The sequence below is a fragment of the Moschus berezovskii genome, chromosome 12 (assembly GCF_049115385.1).
Source record: "Moschus berezovskii isolate FMDL1 chromosome 12, NW_MosBer_1.0, whole genome shotgun sequence".
Taxonomy (NCBI): Eukaryota; Metazoa; Chordata; class Mammalia; order Artiodactyla; family Moschidae; genus Moschus; species Moschus berezovskii.
Genome location: NC_142471.1, coordinates 44,567,062 through 44,590,095, shown reverse-complemented (window position 1 = coordinate 44,590,095; position 23,034 = coordinate 44,567,062). Strand labels below are relative to the sequence as shown.

At 41.4% G+C, this 23,034-nt stretch overlaps 1 protein-coding gene across 6 annotated transcripts in view; it reads left to right on the top strand.

The window, feature by feature from the left end:
* The window catches only part of ERCC6 (ERCC excision repair 6, chromatin remodeling factor), a 74,553-nt gene extending 51,732 nt beyond the window's left edge, over nucleotides 1-22,821 (top strand). Inside the window, exons 9-22 of one of the 6 annotated variants that reach the window (XM_088842093.1) lie at nucleotides 782-952; nucleotides 1,452-1,628; nucleotides 5,903-6,019; nucleotides 7,100-7,195; nucleotides 10,362-10,577; nucleotides 11,036-11,146; nucleotides 11,528-11,647; nucleotides 12,199-12,293; nucleotides 12,648-12,793; nucleotides 12,879-13,577; nucleotides 15,459-15,663; nucleotides 16,262-16,340; nucleotides 17,463-17,923; nucleotides 19,687-22,818. In XM_088842093.1, the coding sequence (XP_088698219.1) occupies nucleotides 782-952; nucleotides 1,452-1,628; nucleotides 5,903-6,019; nucleotides 7,100-7,195; nucleotides 10,362-10,577; nucleotides 11,036-11,146; nucleotides 11,528-11,647; nucleotides 12,199-12,293; nucleotides 12,648-12,793; nucleotides 12,879-13,577; nucleotides 15,459-15,663; nucleotides 16,262-16,340; nucleotides 17,463-17,885 (2,655 nt within the window). In that variant the 3' untranslated portion in view covers nucleotides 17,886-17,923; nucleotides 19,687-22,818. The other 5 variants (XM_088842094.1, XM_088842095.1, XM_088842096.1 and 2 more) reach the window with 5 other exon arrangements.
* The last annotated feature ends 213 nt before the right edge of the window (nucleotides 22,822-23,034 follow it).

The window sequence follows — 23,034 nt, the reverse complement described above, 5'->3', positions numbered from 1 at the left end:
AAAATAATAAACCATTTTTAATCTACCTTGTTGTTTTAAGTTTAGTATGAAAGTAAAAAGTGAAAGTGACGTTGCTCAGTCGTGTCCGACTCTTTGTGACCCCATGGATGGTAGCCTGCCAGGCTCTTCCATCCATGGGATTTTCCAGGCAAGAATACTGGAGTGGTTTGCCATTTCCTTTTCCAGGGGATCTTCCCAACCCAGGGATCGAACCCAGGTCTCCCGCACTGTGGGCAGACTCTTGACTGTCTGAACCACCAGGGAAGCCCAGTTTAATATGGAGGGAAGTTTAATATGGATTAACACAAAGGATATTTAAAAAAAATAAAATTTGGGCAAGTGTTTACATGTTACATCTTTTTCTGGTTTTCTTTGACTCTCTTCCCCCACAATAGTGAATATATTATCAGCATTTACAACTTAGAGATTAATGAAACGTAAAGTAGATTTACAGTGTGATAATACATAACTAGGTTGTATGTATTATGTTTAGGTACATGTTTATAAAGTGCCTTATATTGTATCATGGTTGAAAGGTTTTAAGAGTCATGCTTGGGATGGGAAGGGGAGGGAGGCTTAAGAAGGAGGGGATATGTGTGTGTTTGTGTGTGTGTGTGTGTGTATATATATATATATGTATATAGTTATGGCTGATTCACATTGTACAGCAGAAACCAACACAACATGTAAAACAATTATCCTCCAATTAAAAAAAAAGGAAAAACAGTCATGTTCATTTAACTTATTTAAAACTGGCTTTACCGTTTTGTCATTGTTGTAGGAGAAGCTGGTTCGAGACATCGCTCATTGTCATGGGATTTTGATCACTTCTTACTCCTACATTCGCCTGATGCAAGATGATATCAGCAGGCATGACTGGCACTATGTGATCTTGGACGAGGGACACAAAATTCGAAATCCAAATGCTGCCGTCACCCTTGCTTGCAAACAGGTGTGACCTCTTATAACAAGGGGGGTATCTAGGTGGATAATATTTCATTGAGAATAAACTCTCTGCTTTTAATAACACACTTAGGGAATCTTTCCTTGTGCTTTTGCATAAGGATTTTGAAATACATGTTTTGCCTTAATGCTGAATACTTTTTGTTCTTACCCTTAATCATGTTTTCTCAGATTCTAATTGTTGATATTACTGAATGTCTCTTGTACAGATCAGCTGTTACAGTGTAACCACATCCAACTCTAGTCCATAGTCTTCAACTTGAACAAAAAGAAAACTTCTTCCATATATATACATTATCTATGTATATATATATTTTTATCTATGTGTAATTGAAGAAGTTGCATAAAATGTCTACATTTTAGAGGAGACCAAAATGATATGTAGTTGTGTTAAATGACAGGATTGCATGGGAGTGTTTTGGAGTAGGGTTGGTGATCATGTGTTAAAAGGTGAATTTAATAGAAAAGTCCTTTCTTCCCTGTAATAGTTCCGGACGCCTCATCGCATCATCCTGTCTGGCTCACCGATGCAGAATAACCTCCGAGAGCTGTGGTCTCTCTTTGACTTCATCTTCCCGGGAAAGCTGGGTACATTGCCCGTGTTTATGGAGCAGTTCTCAGTCCCCATCACCATGGGGGGGTATTCAAACGCCTCTCCGGTACAGGTAATGTATTGGGCAGGTAACACTTCTGGCATTTTAATACTTAAAACAATCCTACTAAATGCTATACTTTGTAGCCAAGTCTTTCAGAATGTAAGGCGAATGGCCCAGCTTATAAAAATCACAAAGTTATTTTTGCTCAAAATCACATAATTTTCCAGATGAGCTTTTAAAAAATCATGTAAAATATTCAAGAGCAGTCAGATTTATGAGACAAGAGTGAATTTGTTCTGGACAGCATATAATGGTGCAGATTGGGGTAGTGCATCTTATAAAGTAGTGTAAAAGCTTAGAAAAGGGGAAACCAGGAAAGATTTAAGAAGACATATCCTTTAACCTGATTCTGGGAAAACAGGCTGGAAAGAGTGGAGCATTCTAGGTTAGAGCAGCTGTTTGCATGCAGCTACTCTGTATGGCCTGATGCTAAAGCTGAAACTGCAATACTTTGGCCACCTCATGCGATGAGTTGACTCACTGGAAAAGACTCTGATGCTAGGAAAGGTTGGGGGCGGGAGGAGAAGGGGACGACAGAGAATGAAATGGCTGGATGGCATCACCGACTCTGTGGACATGAGTTTGAGTGAACTACGGGAGTTGGTGATGGACAGGGAGGCCTGGCGTGCTGTGATTCATGGGGTCGCGGAGAGTTGGACATGACTGAGCAACTGAACTGAACTGAACTCTGTATGGCCACGGGCAGTGAAGAGACATGCTCGACTCAACTGGAGATGCTTGTGGGGGAGTTGCAGGAAAGCTGTTGATGCCGGCAGTGGGGTCTTGAAGGGAGGCAGAAACGCTTAGGCAGGGAAAAGCCACTGAAGGTGTCTGAGCAGGTGGCTGGGAGCAGCTGTGCTCGGATGGTTACTCAGGTTGCAGGTAGTTGTGGGAGGGAGGCTGGCTTTGAGGAACCTGCTGGAGTTATTGGGAGTGGTGGGGAGGAGAGCCTGGACCTGGTTGTGGATGGTGGTCCTGAGAAAAGAAGGTGGAGAGCAAGAGTCCCAGGTGGTATTTACTAGACAGAATAAACAAGATGTGGAGGTGGATAAGGAAACTGATAAAGGAAGTTGGGTGGCGGCGACCAGACGAGCTCTGCTGCAGCTGACCCCTGAGGTTTCAGGCCTGGGTGACTGATAGAGTGGGATTGTCACACACAGAAACATCAGGAGGTGAGGCCAGCTGGAGGGCAGTTTGTGGCATTTGGGGGCAGGGTCTCTGCACAGCCCTCAGGTGAGGCCTGTACCTGCCAGGTTATAACAGAAATAAAGCCTGCCACCAAAAGAGGTGGTCACGTATTTTGAAATATTAAAACTAGAAAAAGGATATTAGATCTTTAAAATTGGAGGACTATCGAAAACCATGTTAATACCTTTAAAATTTTGAGAATAAATGAGTTTTGATCTTCAGTTAACTTTTATAAGAGCCCTCTCCCTCCGTTGAGTCCCCATTATCCTTTAGGTATCCTGAGTTTTGTTTTTTTTCCCTAACTTTTTATTTTGGAGTAATTTCAAACTTAAGAGAAAGTTGCAAGAATTGTAAAAAGAACCCCTGTATACTCTTCACCCAGATTCCCTGGTTTTTAGCATTTTGCTGACCTTTTGCCATATTTGCTTTATCTTTCCTTCCCCCCTTCTCCCCTGCCTCCCACACACGCACACAGAGTTTGTTTTTCTTCTGAATCGTGTGAGTAAGTTGCGGACACTGTGCCCTGCTCCTCTGCACCCTTCAGCTGTGTTTACTGAGAACAATGATGTCTTGCACACCGGTGTGTAGTTGTGTTTACTGAGAACAGCGATGTCTTGCACACCGGCGTGTAGTTGTGTTTACTGAGAACAGCGATGTCTTGCACACCGGCGTGTAGTTGTGTTTACTGAGAACAGCGATGTCTTGCACACCGGCGTGTAGTTGTGTTTACTGAGAACAGCGATGTCTTGCACACCGGCGTGTAGTTGTGTTTACTGAGAACAGCGATGTCTTGCACACCGGCGTGTAGTTGTGTTTACTGAGAACAGCGATGTCTTGCACACCGGCGTGTAGTTGTGTTTACTGAGAACAGCGATGTCTTGCACACCGGCGTGTAGTTGTGTTTACTGAGAACAGCGATGTCTTGCACACCGGCGTGTAGTTGTGTTTACTGAGAACAGCGATGTCTTGCACACCGGCGTGTAGTTGTGTTTACTGAGAACAGCGATGTCTTGCACACCGGCGTGTAGTTGTGTTTACTGAGAACAGCGATGTCTTGCACACCGGCGTGTAGTTGTGTTTACTGAGAACAGCGATGTCTTGCACACCGGCGTGTAGTTGTGTTTACTGAGAACAGCGATGTCTTGCACACCGGCGTGTAGTTGTGTTTACTGAGAACAGCGATGTCTTGCACACCGGCGTGTAGTTGTGTTTACTGAGAACAGCGATGTCTTGCACACTGGCGTGTAGCAGCGCTGATTCTGTTATTTAGTCTGTGTGCCATTCACATGGTGTCGGTTGCTCCAGCAATTCCCCTGTCTCTTCACTTTCTTTTCGTCTGACATAGTTCCTCTATTTTGCCTGCATGACTTGACATTTTTGAAGACTACAGACTGGTTATTTTGTGGAATGTCCCTTACCTTGGGTTTGCCTTTCCGTTCTTCATGATTGGAATCAGGTTACACATTATTGGCAAGAATATCCCAGAAATGACATTTCTTAGTGTTCCATTCCTATCTGGAGGCACATGCTGTGGGTTTATCCCTTCATTGGTGGTGGTCTGATTACTTGGGTAGGGTGATGAGTGTGCCAGATTTCTAAACTCTTTGAAGTTACCTCTTCTTCTATATAGTTGATGAGTCATGGGGGAATACTTTGAAATGAAGTAAATACAGTCTTGTTTCTTCCTTGAAGTCTTTGTTTCAGAAGTTTATGCACCTGTCTTTTTTCCTTTTTTAGATTATAAAGTCCTTAGGAGCAAGGGTGTTGCTATTATTTGCTCCTTTTTGTTTAAGACCATCAGTTCAGTTTAGTCACTCAGTTGTGTCTGACTCTTTGTGACCCCATGGACTGCAACACGCCAGGCTTCCCTGTCCATCACCAACTCCTGGAGCTTACTCAAACTCATGTCCATCGAGTCGGTAATGCCATAGTTGCCAATCTTGGGTAGCTCAGAAGGTAAACAACTCACCTACCAGTGCAGGAGACATAAGAGAAACGGGTTCGATCCCTGGATCAGAAAGATTCCCTGGAGGAGGGCATGGCAACCCACTCCAGTATTTTTGCCTGGAGAATCCCATGGACAGAGGAGCCTGCGGGCTACAATCCATAGGGTTTCTAAGAGCTGGACGTGACTGAATCGATTTAGCACACATACAGACTTGAGTGACTTGAGTGAGGTGTTCTTAGGATGTTTTGAAGTGTTATCTTTTCTACCATGTTAATTTTTTGACATGAATTTTTCTGTATTAATATATTATGGTCAAGCTCTTTTTATTATTCATTTTGCCGGTAACTTCTTTAAGCTTTGGTTGGAGATTTTCTTGTTCCATTAACTAGTATATAGTAGGTTGTTAAGCCTATTTAGATTTTTTTAAGTATCAATAATTTATTGACTTCTTTGTTTGCCTTTAAGTAAATTGCAAGGGGAGTGGTTTCCTGTGCTGTGGGTCTTTGTTTTTCTCTGGACAGTTAATACCCATCTCATGTGGCCGTGCTCCATTACAGAGCCATATGCTGCCTTTTAGGCTGGAGTGACCTTTCATTTCTGGGATCATAGGGCTTTCCTTGAATTTACGCTCCAGATCTCCTGTGGGCAGTAATCTCTGCTTATTATCTGCTGTTTCCCTTGCTGTGGCGTTTCCCTAGAGTTAGTGTTTGATCTTCAGTTTTGTGAAGTAGCAGCCCCTTTGTGGCCATTGGAGAATATAAGATTATAAACTGAGATTTGTTTGAAAGCAGTTTTTTCCCTGTGAGGGGGTGGGGTCAAGCACTGAATAAATCTCTACTTTAGGGTTTAAGTATAAAACAGTAATTAAATAGGGGTGGAAGAGGGCACAAAATTACTTGGTTGGTCTTTTGTACATTTTTGGTTAATGAGAAGTTTTTGTTTGTTTATTTGTTTTTACTGATCATCTTATGAATGCTATTGCGTCCTGGAGTGTATGGAACTTAAATTTTTCCAAACCATTTTCCAATAGTTTTGTACAACCATTGATCATTCTTTTTTTAAAAAGAATTTAAACTCTGGAATCAATTGTGAGGTAAGAGCCAATGCATTCCTTAGAGTAATTGTTTCCCCTTTTCTCTTACTAAAGGTTAAAACTGCTTATAAATGTGCATGCGTCTTACGAGATACCATAAATCCATACCTACTGCGGAGAATGAAGTCGGACGTCAAAATGAGTCTTTCTTTGCCAGATAAAAACGAACAGGTCTGTAAAACCAGGCCTTATCAAAATGTTCCTAAAGCACAATGTACCTGTCATTCTTTCTGCTTTTCACTTATAGAATTGGTGAGGCTAACAGGTGTGGTTGCTGGTGCTGTGGGGCAGGTGGGTCTCCTGTATACAGCTGCCTGTGGCGTGAACCTTCTGGACTCAGGGGTGACTGGAAGGCAACAAGAGGTGGTCACGGTGCACGTTCTTTCCGGGAGTTTTCCCCCTTGGATTTTGGAGCACCTAAGGCATGGAGCACTGACCTGATGAGGATGAGTGGGTTTTTGGATCTATACAAAGATGGAAGGGTTGTCCTGGACCTCACGTAGGGACCTGTTGGTCTGAAAATAAAGGAAAATAACCACATGTGGCAAATGAAGAAGTATTGATAGATTATTTTTGAGACTGATGATTAGGAAATCAGGCCTGATAGCTTCAGTTTCTATTTTTATTGTTTTTTTTGGATTAAAAAAATTCTTTTATTTATTTTAATTGGAAGATAATTGCTTTACAATATTGTGATGGTTTTTGCCATACATAACATGAATCAGCGGTTGAGACAGAGGCAGTGGCGTGGAGTAGTAGGCGCAGTTGGCCGGCAGGGTAGGTGTTGTCAGAGACCAGTCTGTTAATCTTGTGTGTGGCTTAGAACTCAGGCAAGGGAGTGCCAGGCAGCGTTTTGGAGCCTGGTCGGGCTTACTGAAGTGAAGTCTGGGTGAGGGGCTTGCGAGCTGAGAGGGTCTGAGCCCTTGGAGGCTGGCATGGAGGAAGGGCTGTGAACCTGGTCCTGAACTTCCTTGCTAGTAGGAAGCCAGGCTTCAGAGACTCAGAGATAGTGGGGTGGGGACCATGGGGATGGGGATCAGAAGGTGGACAGAAGATGGAAATGGAGGGGCTGTGAAGGAGGGACCTGTTCACTGTTCAGCTCTAAGATGTATTTCTGTTTTGTTTTGTTTTGAATAAGAGGCACATTGTGAAAATTATATACATCGTGCTTGTTTTGATTAGTTGATTTTGTTATATCAGTTATTTTGTGTTGTTAAATTTTTTTAAGTCTTTTTTTTATTCTCCCCCTAGGTCTTATTTTGCCGTCTTACAGATGAACAACATAAAGTCTACCAAAATTTCATTGATTCCAAAGAAGTTTACAGGATTCTCAATGGAGAAATGCAGGTCAGCCAAATAATATTAATAGAAGCTGAAGAGAAAGAACTGTGGACCATGGGACAATGGGGAGGAAAGGAAACTAGTACTAGTCAGAGATTCACTATTGTTACCATCTTGAAAACGTCTGGGTGTGACCCTTTACTTCCTTTGAAGCCCTTCCAAAAGTAAGATAGCACACAGTTTGAGAACGCTGCCTTTTAATCTGCACTGCAGCACTGTTACATTTGAACCCAGCACCATGTGGTCTGGTGGGAAAATGCACTAGACCACGGGGTCTGTAACAGTGGGCCCTACAGGGATTGCCGGTCCTATGTAGAATGTTGGGAGCAGCCTGGGGCTGCTGGGTGCTCGGAGGAATAGTTATTATTATGCATTTTTGTATAAGTTTTAGTTATTGGCCATACTCAGCAATATATGTGGGTAAATGTCCCTTTATTAAGCCTATGTAGTAATTTTATCATCAGCTTTAGTCAGAAGCTCCATGTAAACTTTTCAACTTCTTTGTGCTTCAGTACCTTAAAGTGTGAACTGTATTTTATTTATTTATTTGACATGTAAAATTCCTTAGTCTTTGGTTTGTCCTTGTTGGAGGCACAGCTGAGGAGCAGGGGACACTCTGAAATTCACTGTCCTGTCCCTACATAGAGGCAGATGGAGAGGAATATGGGTGACAAGGCTGCTTCTGTCCCATAATATCTACATGTTTTTTCTTCCAGATCAAGTAATTTTTGTTCTTTTAACCATCTCTTTACAGTTTATTTCATCTATCATTGGCATCTGTAGGGGGTTTTTAAACCATTCACATTTATTCATCTCTCCTGTATCTCCCCTGACTTATCTTCATGTGCCTCCAAATTGTGAAGCCTTAGGTGGGTAGGATCAGCACTGTCCATTGGATAGAGAATACAAGCCATGTGTGTGATTTTAAATTTTCTAATGGTCACATTAAAAAAGGTGGAAAACATAACAGGTGCGATCAGCTTTAATAATATATTTTATTTAACCTGACATATCCAAAATGTCATTTTAGTATGTAATCAAAAATTTTAAAGTACTGAGATATGTTACTCTTCTTTTTTTGTACTGAGTCTTCAGAATTGGATATTTTACATTGTTAGCACATCTAGTTTGGACTTGCCACACTTCATGTGCTCAGTGGCCACATGTGGCTCATGACTGCTGTGTTGGACAGCAGAGATCTCAAGGAAGAAAGATCAGTTACAGATAGTTACAGATGACTCTGGGGAGTGCTGACGGTGTTTCTGCTTTGTTCAGATCATGTGTTATTTATTTAACTGTTTACTAGTTAGAATAACCATACTCTGATTATTGCTCAATTTCTGGTTTATCTTTTCCATTTGAACTTTTATACTGGTGAGTGTGACTTGAGTCATGGGCTGAAAGCTGTAAAAGGTGCCTACTTGCTTGTGGCTTGCCAAGTGGGCTCTCTCACTCTGGGGCTCCTAAGCCCTCTTGTGAACCATTCCACACATTGTTTCCATCTGTGTATTTTCCATGTGGCATGTTTTTCTGATATACTAATGTAAAAGTCAATGTAACTTCAACCTCTGACTCACAGTAAACTATAGAACTTCTAGGGAGGAACTTAGGAGTGTAATACTTAAATGCATTTGCTAAGTTACATGACAGATTTCCCTAAATTTTCGTCACTTAGTTCAGTTCAGTTCAGTCACTCAGTCATGTCCAACTCTTTGTGATCCCATGGACCGCAGCACACAAGGCCTCCCTGTCCATCACCAAATTCTGGAGTCTACCCAAACTCACGTCCATTGAGTTGGTGATGCCATCCAACCATCTCATCTTCTCTCCTCCCCTTCTCCTCCTGCCTTCAATCTTTCCCAGCATCAGGGTCTTTTCAAATGAGTCAGCTCTTCTCATCAGGTGGCCAAAGTATTGGGGTTTCAACTTCAACATCAGTCCTTCCAGTGAACACCCAGGAATGATCTCCTAGGATGGACTAGTTGGATCTCCTTGCAGTCCAAGGGACTCTCAAGAGTCTTCTCCAACACCACAGTTTAAAAGCGTCAATTCTTCAGCACTCAGCTTTCTTTATAGTCCAACTCTCACATCCACACATGACTACTGGAAAAATCATAGCCTTGACTAGACGGACCTTTGTTGACAAAGTAATGTCTCTGCTTTTTAATATGCTGTCTAGGTTGGTCATAACTTTCCTTCCAAGGAGTAGGTGTCTTTTAATTTCATGGCGGCAGTCACCATCTGCAGTGATTTTGGAGCCCCAAAAAATAGAGTCAGCCACTGTTTCCACTGTTTCACCATCTGTTTGTTTCACCATCATGAAGTGATGGGACCAGATGCCATGGTCTTAGTTTTCTGAATGTTGAGCTTTAAGCCAACTCTTTCACTCTCCTCTTTCATTTTCGTCAAGAGGCTCTTTAGTTCTTCACTTTCTATGAGAAGGGTGGTGTCATCTGCATATCTGAGGTTATTGATATTTCTCCCAGCAATCTTGATTCCAGCTTGTGCTTCATCTAGCCTAGTGTTTCTCATGATATACTCTGCATATAAGTTAAATAAGCAGGGTGACAATATACAGCCTTGATGTACTCCTTTTCCTCTTTGGACCCTCTCAATCACGTCCAGCTCCTTGAGACCCCATGGACTGTAATCTGCCAGGCTCCTCTGTCCATGAAATTCTCCAGGTAAGAATACTGGAGTAAGTTGTTATTCCCTTCTCCAGGGGATCTTGCTCTAATCCAGGGATTGAACCCAGGTCTCCTGCATTGCAGGCATATTCTTTACTATCTGAGCCACCAGGGAAGCCCAGATTTCTGTTGAGAACGGGCGTGATATTTCTTATTTATGTTTAAAATGTGAACCAGTTTTTTGTATACTGTGAACTGCATACCTTTTTTTTAGAGGGAGAGTCATCAGCAATTGAATATGACCCCAGTAGATATGTTTAGTCCAACAGGACTTTTTGTTTTTAGAGAGCTTTCCCTGTCAGGAAAAGATGTGTAAAGGTTCTTCCCATTCCTAATATGCTGTGATTGGGGAGAAAACTAAAAAGCTGATGAAGGATTACTTCTTAATCTGTGTTATGTATTGAACAGCCTCCTTCCTTTCCTTCTCGAGTGAATATTATTTTACATGGGGTGATCTGAGTGGACATAATTCTTTTGTACCATAGATTTTCTCTGGACTTGTAGCCCTAAGAAAAATCTGCAACCACCCTGATCTCTTTTCTGGAGGCCCCAAGAATCTTAAAGGCATTCCAGACGAGGAACTAGGGGAAGATCAGTTTGGATACTGGAAACGTTCTGGGAAATTGATAGTTGTTGAATCCTTGCTGAAAATATGGCACAAGCAGGGCCAACGAGTGTTGCTGTTTTCTCAGTCCAGACAGGTGCGTATACAAGCCTCATACAAGAAGCAAGTTGTTTCTTTATGACTTATAACCAATAATTTAAAAAATGGGGTATGGTTTAAAATGATTCCAAAGGCAAATCCACCCACTGATAACTGAAGTGGCAAGCTGCAGAGCTCTTCAGGAGATGGATATTTCTCTGGAGTTGGTGTCCAGAATTTGGCTTTTTTAAAGAGAGCTTATTACCATGTGATTTTGGGGTGCGAGTGAGTTTTGTCTGAACTCAGATGTCCTGCTTTTTACAAAATTTGTAAGAACAGTATGGAAATACCAAAAATACTCTTGTAGTTTTATTTATCCACCTCGAACCAAGAAACCCCTTTTCATTTAAGCCTGTTGGGGAAGGTGTAATCCAGTTTACATGAGTGTCGCATACTCACTGGAGGCTTACCTTTGATTTTTAAACTCTTTCATCCTCCACCACTTCTCCCAAACAGATGTTGGACATCCTTGAAGTATTCCTCAGAGCCCAAAAGTATTCCTATCTCAAGATGGATGGCACCACGGCGATAGCTTCCAGACAACCACTGATTACAAGATACAATGAGGTAACAAGTGAACAGAACCATGAAGTCACATGGTACCACTGTGCAGAGGGGACGGAAGGAGAGGTCTGCGCCCACAGTGCCTACATCTGGGATTGGGCAGCTGTTAACTAGATGCATTTCTGGGTTAATGGGATGTGTGTATGTGTTTAAACAAAGAATGTGTATTCCTTTTTAAAAATTCAGTTTTCAAACATTGATAATATAATTGCTATGAAAAGCAGAAGCTGTGAGTTGGCAGCTTGACTGACCAAAGGTTTCTACGGCATAACCCATTGCTTGTGCTGCAGCCAGGCTTCCATGTGTAGAACATGTGAAGGCTGGGACGAACAGCTGTAACCGACTTTCCGTGTGCATACTGAGTGTCATATGTCTCACCTCTAGGACACATCCATATTTGTGTTTCTTCTAACCACTCGGGTGGGTGGCCTAGGAGTCAACCTGACGGGGGCAAACCGTGTCATCATCTATGATCCCGACTGGAACCCAAGCACAGACACGCAGGTCTGTTTATTTTCTTAAAGGAATGTGTTGGTGACATACTGTCCGATGACTTACACTCAGGAGCATCCTTCCATGCCATGTTAGCCTCAGTTTAGAGCTCACATCCTGGCTATGTCTTGTCTTCCACTTGGAGGGAGGGTCTTCTCAGTTTATCCATAGCATCCATACTGGACGTGTGTGAAGAGGGGATGTGGGAGGAAACTGACACCATTGTTTTTCAGGTAGAGCTGGCTTGGTCTGTTTTGTTGCCTGCCTGTTTGTGTTCCTTAACAGGCCTTGGGTGTATTCAGCCTCATTAGCCAAAGTTCTAATTTGGGGAGTGGAAGGAAGTGACTGGCTGTTAGTCAGCGCTTGTTGCTGAGAAGGGCCCTTGTTGAGCCTCATTTCTCTGCTGTATCCTGGAGAAGGAAATGGCAACCCACTCCAGTATTCTTGCCTGGAAAATCCCATGGACAGAGGCGCCTGTTAAGCTACAGTGTATGCGGTCACAGAGAGTGGGACACGACTGAGCGACGTCACTTTCTCTCTTTGCGTTTTTCGCTCTGCTATAGGCCCGGGAGCGAGCATGGAGGATAGGCCAGAAGAAACAGGTGACAGTGTACAGGCTTCTCACCGCAGGCACCATTGAAGAAAAGATTTACCACCGGTCAGTACACTCAGCTCAGCCCTTGACCAGAAGCTGCTCTCCAGGCTGTGGGTGTGAGAGACATGCCGCCAGGTTTTGGAGCAGGGAATTTTTAAGAAGTATTACTTCAAGAAATCTTGCCATCTCAGAGAAATAGTTGCTGTAATTTGAGAGATGTATGGTTTTTTTTTTTTTAATAATGTATTTTTTCTTTCTCATTAAAATAAGCTTAGATGGCTTATTGTATGTGCTTTTTTTTTTAATGTCTTTGAGTCTGATTGTTTTTAACCTTATTAACAAACAGTTGCTGTAAATTTTGAATACTGAGGTGCAGCCGAACATTGTTTCATACCAGCTTAATTTTTATCTTTTTAGACAAATCTTCAAGCAGTTTTTGACAAATAGAGTGCTAAAAGATCCAAAGCAAAGACGATTTTTCAAGTCCAATGATCTTTATGAGCTGTTTACTCTGAGTAGTCCTGATACATCCCAGAGCACTGAAACAAGTGCTATTTTTGCAGGTATTCCATGAAATAATTTAACTGAAAGTAATGAAATACGTAAGGATTATGCAGTATGACATTAGCATGTTTTTCTCTTTCGTAGGAACTGGTTCAGATGTTCAGACACCCAAACGCCATTTAAAAAGAAGACTTCAACCGGCCTTTGGAACAGACCAGAATGTCCCAGTGGGCAAAAAGATCCCTGATTGTAAGACATCTGCAAATGATGCCATGTCGTCTGAAGAGATATCTACAGCATCAGGCACTGAAGTGAATGCAGTAACTTCTGACCAAGGCATTCCTTTGAATGATGCTGTTCAGACACCTCATAGTCTAACCAGCACTGAGAGGCTTGGAGAAGAGACAGATACAGTCTCCAGACCACGGGAGTCTTTAGCGATTCATGAAAACGGGGACAGTTCAGATTTTCCAAGAATCAGCAGAACGGGCGGGACGTCTGGTGAGGAAGGCATCAGTGAAAAGGAGACTCTTTCTGATAAAAGAGAAAGCTGCCAGGTTCAGAGAGAACCTCTTTGGGAGAATGAGCAAATGGAAAATAATTTTTATAAGCACAAGTCGAAAATGAAACATCACGTGGCAGAAGATACTGTGGGGAAACACCTGAGGCCGAATCAAAAGCCGAAGAGCTCTAAGCACTGCAGAGACGCCAAGTTTGAGGGAACTCGGATTCCACACCTGGTGAAGAAGAGGCAGTTCCGGAGGCGAGATGGTGAAAATGAGAGCGAGGCCAGGGAACGCAGCCATGACGACTACGTCCTGGAAAAGCTTTTCAGAAAATCAGGTTCTCCTTTTGCTGACCTTGCCACAGGTTTGCTAGGAATAGAACCGCGGGCTGCTTCTGTGGGAGCAGGCATCCCTGACAGAGTGGAATGCGCACTCAACTGGAAGTATTTTTCCTTCCAGAAGTCAGATTTGAAGTGTTCCGATATTTTCAGAAATAATTTTATTTATTTATTTATGTTTGGCTGTGCTGGGTCTTCCTTGCTGTGCAGGCTTTTCTCTAGTTGTGGAGAGCAGGGGCTACTGTCTAGTTGCGGTGTGCAGGCTTCTCACTGCAGCGGCCTCTCGTTGAGGAGCACAGATTCTAGGGCGCACGGGCTTCAGTAGTTGTGGCATGTGGACTCGGGTAGTTGCTGCTCGAGGGCTGTAGAGCACAGGTTCAATAGTTATGGTGGATGAGCTTTGTTGCTCCAAGGCATGTGGGATATTCCCGGTTCAGGGGTCGAACCTGTGTCTCTTGCATTAGCAGGCAGACTCTCTACCACTGAGCCACCAGGGCAGCCCTGCACTGACATTTTAAAAAATCATTTTCACCTCTCTTTCCTAGGAGAATTTGAACCTTGGGTGAACAGTGGGACCTGACTTCTAACCACACGCAGGAGGGCTGCAATGCTTAAGATAGATTTGTACCACCTGAACATTCATAGAATATTTCTCTGCATGCTCTATATATCTGATTTTCCAGCCACAGGAGAGTCAAGAGACAGATCATGGGGAGAGGAAGGGGCATGGCCAGAGGCAGGCACTCTGGAAGGAGGAAAGCTGATAGCTAATATCAAGGGAGAAAAATTAGGAAAGCAGATTTAACAGTTGCTCAGGACCCTGTAGGACAGGCCAGCCTGCACAGCTGAATCATCCCTGGGACTGTCTTGCGTAGGTCTCACAGGTCATTGTGTTCCCAGGGTGATGGCCTTGAGTTACCAAAGGTCTCCGAATGGGTCTCTGTTCAGGAAAGCAGGCTTACGTACAGTGTCTCAGAAGGAAAGCCTCTGGACTTGGTGCTTTCTTGTAAGGTAGTTCACTGGTAACTTTCTCTGTTTTTTCCTACAGTTCCTGATCTGCTTTCTTAAGAAATTATCTATGTTATTTAATTTTCAAGTTTATTTGCTTGGAGGCGTAGAAAATACTCTTGTAATAATTGTTTTAAATTGACTATTTCAAGATAATTTCCCCCTTGTCATTTCCAATTTTTGTCTGTTTCCCTCCTTGTTCCTTGATCAGGTTAAACCGGTAGATTGTTTTGTGATTTTTTTTCAATAAACCAGGAGTTTAATTAATTAGATCCATGGTTGTTCTCTGCCTCCATAATTTTTGCTTTTATCTTCAGTACTTTCTTCCTTTTTGTTTTTGTTGTTGTTTTAATGTTTTTGGTCCTAATTTTTATGAAACTGGCTTGGAATTCAGTTCACTTATTTTTGTTCTTTCATTTTTATGAATATATTTAGGTCTATGAATTTTCCACCTATGACTGTATTGAATTCTTCTGGTGTGTAGTATTTCTGTGATCATTGCTTTTTAGTAATTGTGTAATTTTTGTTTATACTTTTATATTTTTCCCCTTCAATAGAGGATACATTAGTAGAAGGCTTTAAAATTTTCCAGATAGCAGGGAAGAGCTTGTGGAAGTGTGGTAATTAAAGCATTATGCTTTGATGATACAATGCAGTGATAGTTGACAGCCCATCCCTCATTGGGTAGAGATGCAGGTGAAGATCTGCAACGTTTGTAAAAGTTTGTGGGTCCTGGTGGTCATGGGTGAATAGCAGCCAAAAATGTTCATGGTCTTTTTCTCCACCCACAACACACTAGCCTAGACAGAGGAGGACGTGTGAGTGTGTCTGAGCTGAAAGAGCACGTTCATTGTCTGCTTTGCTCTTGCCAGTGGGCGTGCACAGCGTCATGAAGCATGATGCCATCATGGACGGAGCCAGTCCAGACTATGTCCTGGTGGAGGCGGAGGCCAACCGTGTGGCTCAGGATGCCCTCAAAGCGCTGAGACTCTCTCGGCAGCAGTGTCTGGGAGCAGCGTCTGGTGTTCCCACTTGGACTGGCCACAGAGGGCTTGCTGGTGCACCAGCAGGAAAGAAGTAAGAGGTCGCCACCCTGACGCGCTTGTGAGGAGGCCAAAGTGGCTGGGCTGGGAATAAAATCAGGACAGGCGGAGACGTTCCTGCTGTTTATCTGTAGGAGGAAAAAACCCCTCAGGGAGGGATTGGGCCAGCCAGATGTACATAACTTAAGAGAAATACACCTACCATCTTACCTTCTTTGCTTTCATTCCTTCCTTTTCTGAGCTAATTTTCTGAGGAAAGGAGAAATCTCTTTGCTCAAGAGGTGATTTTATAAAATAGTAAGAGTTATAGAATAACAAACTTTAATAAGATGTTTAGCTGTGTTTCAGCAGTCAATAATTACTATGTTCTTTTAGAGTAGTTTTCCTCCCTAGAATTCGAGGGTGGTTTCCACTGTGACTTGAGCAAGGATATTGAATGGTTCTTACCTTGGGATGCAGTAGTAATTTCCCCAGAAGGGTAAAGTATAGGAATCTAAATGGGTAGAGCAGAAGCATCACAGCTATGAGAGAATAACCATGCAGAAGAAAATTTCTCCAAGAAGAGTTTAGGTGTTGGAAGGGCATTCTCATCTCTAAGTCACAAAGTAAGTATGACTCTCTTCCTTACTTAGGAGCAGATTCGGTCAGAAAAGGAACTCCAGTTTCTCTGTACAGCATCCTTCTTCAACATCTCCAAAGGAAAAATGCCAGGTAATCTGATAGCCTTTCCGCTTTCATCCACAAGATTTACTGATTGAACTGCCATGGAAATCGCACTCAATTCCACATGCGAAGGACATCACTGGCGTAATGACATCTACTATTTGTATTTCATGCAGTTTCATGCATTTATGAAGCACTTTTGTGTGAATTTAAAAGGGCCGGCTAACTTCCATGAAAAGACAAAGCCTTTAACCCAAGATCCATAGTAGAATCTCTGTTTTGTCCTCCAGAAGTTCACACAGGGTAGGTGATATGTGTTGCTGCCCATACTGCCTGCCCCACTCGGAGGTGAAGTGCTAGCTCGAGGGACCACTACTGTCTAGATTAAAGATCTAGAAAATCGCCTGAGTATTATTTGTAATTTACAGGCTGCCAGAGCATCACATCCGTCTCTCCCTGCCCTGCACCCCACTAAACACCTTGAGTGCTTCTCTGAGAGTAAATAGCAGGCCGTATTCTTATCGTTTAATACTTTCTTTTTTTTTTTTTTCTGCTTAAGGGTTGTGTTATTTATGAAATTTGAAAACTCTGAGGTTCAGATTCCTTCTTTTAGATTAATTTGAACACATTTGGGAGTAGAGAAACTTTTTGACTTCCCGTGTTACGTTCTTTTAGCAGTAGGAATACGAAGAAAAGCTAGATTTCTGTTGCTGTTCTGAGGAAACTCACTTGAGGTGTATAGTAGTAAAAGATTTAAAAGTGAAGGAAAAGGAGTACAGCTCTGATACTGTTCCTTCCCGTGGTGCCCAGATCAGGGAGACTTTGGGAGGAAGCACAGGAACAGCCCCCAGAGCCCGTGCCTCCTGGAGACGGTTTTCCTAGAAGTCGTCTCTGGAAGCCTGGCCCTCCCTCCATGCTCACCACTCAAGATGGTGACGAAGCAAATAGTGTAGTTTGGGGTTTTTTTAGGACATGTTCTCTAAGAGCAGGTGGATTTAGACACTTAATTCTCCTCGTTTCCTTTTGCGTCAGATGGTCTCATTCTTCCCCCATCAGCCTCAGTGCCCTGGGCTCATGTGTTATCCAGTGGCCCCTCAGAGTCTTTGGAGAAATACGTGGGAGCATAAACAGGCGATTAAACATATCCACGCGCTGATCTTCTTTCTCCAGGACAGCACTGTGAAGAAGGACGGAAAAGGTCATGTTCCGGAGCATTTTAGTGGAAAAGTTGAAGACACAGAGTCTTCATCCGGGGCCCTCACTTCGTCCTCACTGTTGGCTAAAATGAGAGCGAGAAACCACCTGATTTTGCCAGAGCGCTTAGAAAGTGAAAGTGGGCACCTCCCAGAAGCTGCTGCTCCGCTGCCCTGCAGCACAGAACACGATGACCTTCTGGTGGAAATGAGAAACTTCATTGCCTTTCAGGCCCAAGTTGATGGCCAGGCCAGCACCCGGGAGATACTGCAGGAGTTCGAGTCCAAGTTATCAGCGTCACAGTCTTGTGTCTTTAGAGAACTCTTGAGAAGTCTGTGCACTTTTCATAGAACTTCTGCTGGCGAAGGCATTTGGAAACTCAAGCCAGAATACTGCTGAGCAACATTACTTTCTGGGCTTCTAATTGACTTTTTCTGGTGAAAACATTAATTATTTAATTATCATGTCTGTCAGTGGAAGTTGGCTGTATTTGATGTTTACTTTGAATGGTAGCTACCTCATAAACAAAACTTTAGGGAAGAAGAAATTCTTCTCCAAGACTTAAGTTTTAAAAATACCTGGGTTGACTTTTTTTTTTTCCAAAATGAATTATGTTATAAAATCAGGGACCTAACTGTTAATCCTTGGAACACACTTGTTCTTTTACCCAGAAGATGCTATCAGGGAACACATTACTTACCACTCATTGGAAGTTTATAGACCAGAACTTGCAAGAATTCTTGTTATTGGTGCTAAAAACATGTCTTACATTCAGTTAGACCTGTTCAGATAATCAGTTCATCAGTAGCTATTAACAGTATAGTTTGGGTACCTCGTTTTTAAATGCTTAAACCGATCCTTTGCCACTCAAAAAAGAGATCAGATTTGTTACCTTTTGAATCCTATCGATTGCCTTTAAACAATCTTCCATTAAGGTACTGTTAAATGGGCGAGTTTTTTATTTGTAAAGCATGGAATAGTTTGGTAATAAATGATGAGATGTGTATTTGCAGAAGGTTATAGTTTTCTCAGTTTAGTTTGCTTTATTTTAAGCAAAGGGCAACTTTTTCCTCCTACACTGACTCTTGGTTTTAGGAAAATGAAATGTATTATCTTTAAAAAAAACCAAAAGCTCAAGGTTAACCAAAAGTAAGTACAGATAAAGCCACCAACATAATACCCATGCATAGAAGCATCACTCCAGACCACACCCAAATATACCATCATCACCACATGGTGACCACCACTCCAGCCCTTTCTCTGCTCACATGCTGGGAGGGAACCTTGAACATTTTTTCCTTAACTCATTGTCTTCCTTTCTGAGGATGCTGGTAACTTTCTGTCAGGCTTCACTGTTCTCTTTCTTCTGTCTGGTCAATTTCGTCTCTTTCCCTTTTGCAGTCACCGTGACTACTGCTTTAGAGGTTTGGTTTTCACCTGTGTCTGTTTCTGGTTGTTGTTTATGTGTTTAGAGTTCGGTTGTAGTGTTGTTTCAATCCTTGGTTTGTCTCCTTACCCTTGTTTATCTTTCCTTCTCACTGTTATTATATCATCTCAGCTCTGAGGTCTGTTTTCTTAAATTGACCAGATTTCTTAAGTGTCTTCTAGAACTGTCATGGTCCAGTTTGTTTCTTAGATTTGTTTATTCTGGCTTGCTGTTTTCCCTCTTTCTGATTTTTCTGTTCTGTGTTTGCCTTCCTCCCATCTGGCTCGTACTGAAAGTGAGCAACTGGGTCCAGATCTCTTGTGTAATCTTCTCCGCCACTCAAAGAGGAGGGCTGTGGGTTTCACAGTCATGGAGAGGCTCTACTGGGCAATGTGAAGCTTTTGACTGAAGACTTTGGTTTTAGTTATGTTTTCTGAGATTTTGTTAAATAGCTTGGTCCGTGATTCCCTCCCTTTAGACAGGAGATGTCATAGTCAGAGTCATAATTCCCAACAGGATTTTCTGCTGCTTTTTCTGGATTCTGGCTTGTTCATTTCATTCAATTTTTATTATTAGAGGAAGAGGATCCTATCATTTTCATTCTGCCATCATTGTCTAGAAATAATAGACTTTTAAACGGGTCAGTACATCCTAGACTTGACTACTTGGCTCAGAAGGGAGTCAAAACTCACAAATTTTGTTTCTGGGAAGTTCTTTTGTTGTTGTTGTTGTTATCTTTAACCTATAAAAACATTGCATCCCTCTTGTTCTCAGATTAAAGTACCTATGCTGTTCACGAGTACGAAGTGCTTGGGCATCATACCTCTATTGTCTGGAATCTAAAGTCTACCGAGCAAGGGAAGTTGTAGCCTTCTCTTCAAGTAGAACATGCTGGCGAAAGTTACGATGCAGTCACAGGGCGATGGTCTTCACTCCCAGCCTGTCTCAGCCCTACCACCAGCTGAGACCCTGGGTAGTGTGTGTCTCAGTGTGGACATTGGTAAACTTTGTCATCCTGCCTCTGGGTGGAGACACTTAGAGGAAAATGCTCCAAGTATCATAGTTTTAACAATGTAGACTAACTTACTCATTTAGATGAAAAATAATTTTTGGACCTTTAAGTCTTTGTACAATGTAAATAGATTTAATGTATTTAACATATTGGTATTAAGCTACAATAAAGGATTTTAAAATTTCGTGAAATGTGAAAAATTCCTTAGTTAAAACATGATCACTGTTTAAAACATTTCAAGCAATACTCTGCCTCCCACTTCTCTTGCTCCTGTTCCAGAGAGAAGTACTATATTTGGTATGTATTCTTCCAAGCTGTTTTCCATGCCTTTGGCATGTGGCAACACCTGCTGCTATAATGTCTGTTTTTCCCTTCTCCTTTCCTGGTAAGACTCCTGCTTTTTACCTGGACACTAAGGCTGCTCACTTAACACTCTGCTAAATGGTTGATTGTGGCCATGTGACAGGCAGTGTGATGTGAAGAGAACATCCAGACTGCACCCTGAAATAAGGAATGGGTATCCACTTCACTCAACATTCCCCTCTCGTGCTGGCCAACATGCCTGTGGGAGCTTAAGCAGTGACACGAGGGTCAGAGTTGTGTGCTGAGAATGGAGAGTCTGGCCTGCCAGTCTCAAACTGCTTCCTTTCCACCTGTTACTTAAGAGCAAAATAAATTCCTGACTTGTTTAAATCACTGTCTTTTGGAGTCTCTTTGTTACAGCAGCTTGTTTTGTTTTACATGTGATTTACAAAAATGCAATTATTATCATCCTCGTTATTTAACAACTAATATCTCATTTAACATATACTAGACACTTTTTCATTTTTCTAAGTGTAATTCTACCTTCATGGAATTACTGGACTTAAAATTAGGTGGATTTTTAAATTTAATGGATGTTGTGGAACTACCTCCTTCAATTCACACCCCATGAAAGGACTATTTCTCCATACTCTTGCAAACAGTAGCCCATGTCAGTCTCGGGAGTTTGTTTTCCTAGCCAGTGCTGTGGTTGAAAATATCTTGTTTCAACTTGAGTTTTTCTGATTACTTATAAAACAAACATTTCCATTTGTAGATCCTCCTTTACAAGTTACCTGTTCATGTTATGTTTACCTAGTTTTATTATAGGTTCTTTTCTGTCTTAGAGGTCCTCTAAGACAGAAAGGCCATTGTTTCTACTATTATTGAATAGTCCAGTCTTTTCTCTGATTATTTGAAAAATGCCAGATTTGTCATATGCTCACTTGTGTGTTTCTGGACAGTGGATCTAGATTCTGTTCCCATGACCGCACACTTCACTGTCTGACTTGGTACAGTGTTGTGCTATCTATAGGCCAGTTTCCTCTCCTCCCCCACCACCATTGCCTTATTCTTGTGTATTTTCTGTTTCAGGTGAAACTTAGAATCAGTTTGTTAAGTTCCACTAAAATTGTGTTGCTCTTTTGATTGAGATTGTATTAGTTTATACATTAATTTGAGGATAATAGACTTTTAATATAGTTTTTGCCGTTAGTATCATGATAGACTTCATTTTATTAGAGTAATTTTAATAACTTTCTTCATGAAGGTCTTGCACACTTCATATTAGGTTGATTCCTATTCCTATTTCTAAAATAGCTATTTCTAGCTATTTTATAGATGTTCCTATTTTATAGATATTTTGTTAGGGATTTTTTTACTTTTACATAAAGATATGGAGAATCAGAATATAGAACTTTATGATGTTACACAGAAGTTTTAAATTTAAATGTATTCAAATTCAGTTTCATTTTGTTTCCTTGAGAACCCTTTTCCTAACGAAAGCCATGATTACATTCTCATAAATTCTCTTGTAAACTCCATGTGGATACTTTTTCTAGCACCTTTAAAAACATGTTTCATCCTTTCCCTCCTGATTTATAAGCCTTTATCTATCATTATATCTGACTTCCATGTAATTATGGGAATATTTCTGGTCTCTGTACTCATGTTAAATTGGTCTACTTACTTAATTTTGCCAATAACCCACTGGTTTGATCATTGTAGCTTTATAATTGGCAATCGTAATATAGTAGAATGATTCTCCTCATCTTCTAAGAAATTTCTTGTTTCTTGGACCTTTGTTCCTAAGTTTTGGAATCAGCTTGTCACATTTGGATCTTGTTTTTGAAATTGTAATGACTATACAGGTTGCTTGTGGAGGATTGTTTATGATACTGAGTTTCTCAACTATGAATAGAACATGTCACTCTATTTATGATACATGTTATAAAGACAAAATTCCATTGTGTCTTTCACTTAACATTTAATAAGGTCATGCTCATCTTAAATTTATTTCTAATTCTACAGTTTTGGTTGCTATTGTGACATTTTAAATATTCCATTTTTTAGTTTATAAACTGGGGTATTGTTGGATTTTACATATTGGCCTTGTATTTAGCAACCTTGCTGAACTCTTATTAAATCCAGTAAATCTAAAAATTGTCCTGTATGTAACAATCTTGTCAGCTGCAAATAATGACAATTGTATTTCTTTCAATACTTTTTACTACATATTTCCAATATGATAGTGAATATATTTGACAATGATTGGCATCCTTGCCTTATTCCTAACACTGAAGATTAAATTTCCAAAGTTTTACCATTAAACATGTGGTTGCTTTTATTTTCTGGCAGATGATTTTTATCAGTTAAAGAAGTGCTCTCTCCAGTTCTGAATCCAGTGCTGAATTTTATTAAATGCTTTTTCTGCATCTATTGATTTAATTGTGTTGTTTTTCCCCTTTAAATCTCTTAGTGTTGTAAAGTTCACAGTAATTTTCCAACATTAAAACATTGTTTAGACTCCTAGAATGGCAGTGTGAAGGGCTGTGCAGAAGTGCATTCCAGAAAAGGCCTGGAACTGGATGAAACTCCAGAAGACAAACACCCCTCCCCTCCCTGGAAAATGTCATGTTTCTGGAAATAATCCTAAGGGTATATTGTAAATAAGAGACAGTCACGAAATCTGCTAAATATCGGTAAGAACAGCTAAAGTCTGTGGCTCCTGACACAGACTGTTCCTTCCCTGCTTCCTCCCCATCTGAGTGTGATAACATTCTATAATCCAGGTAAGCTGTAATGCAATA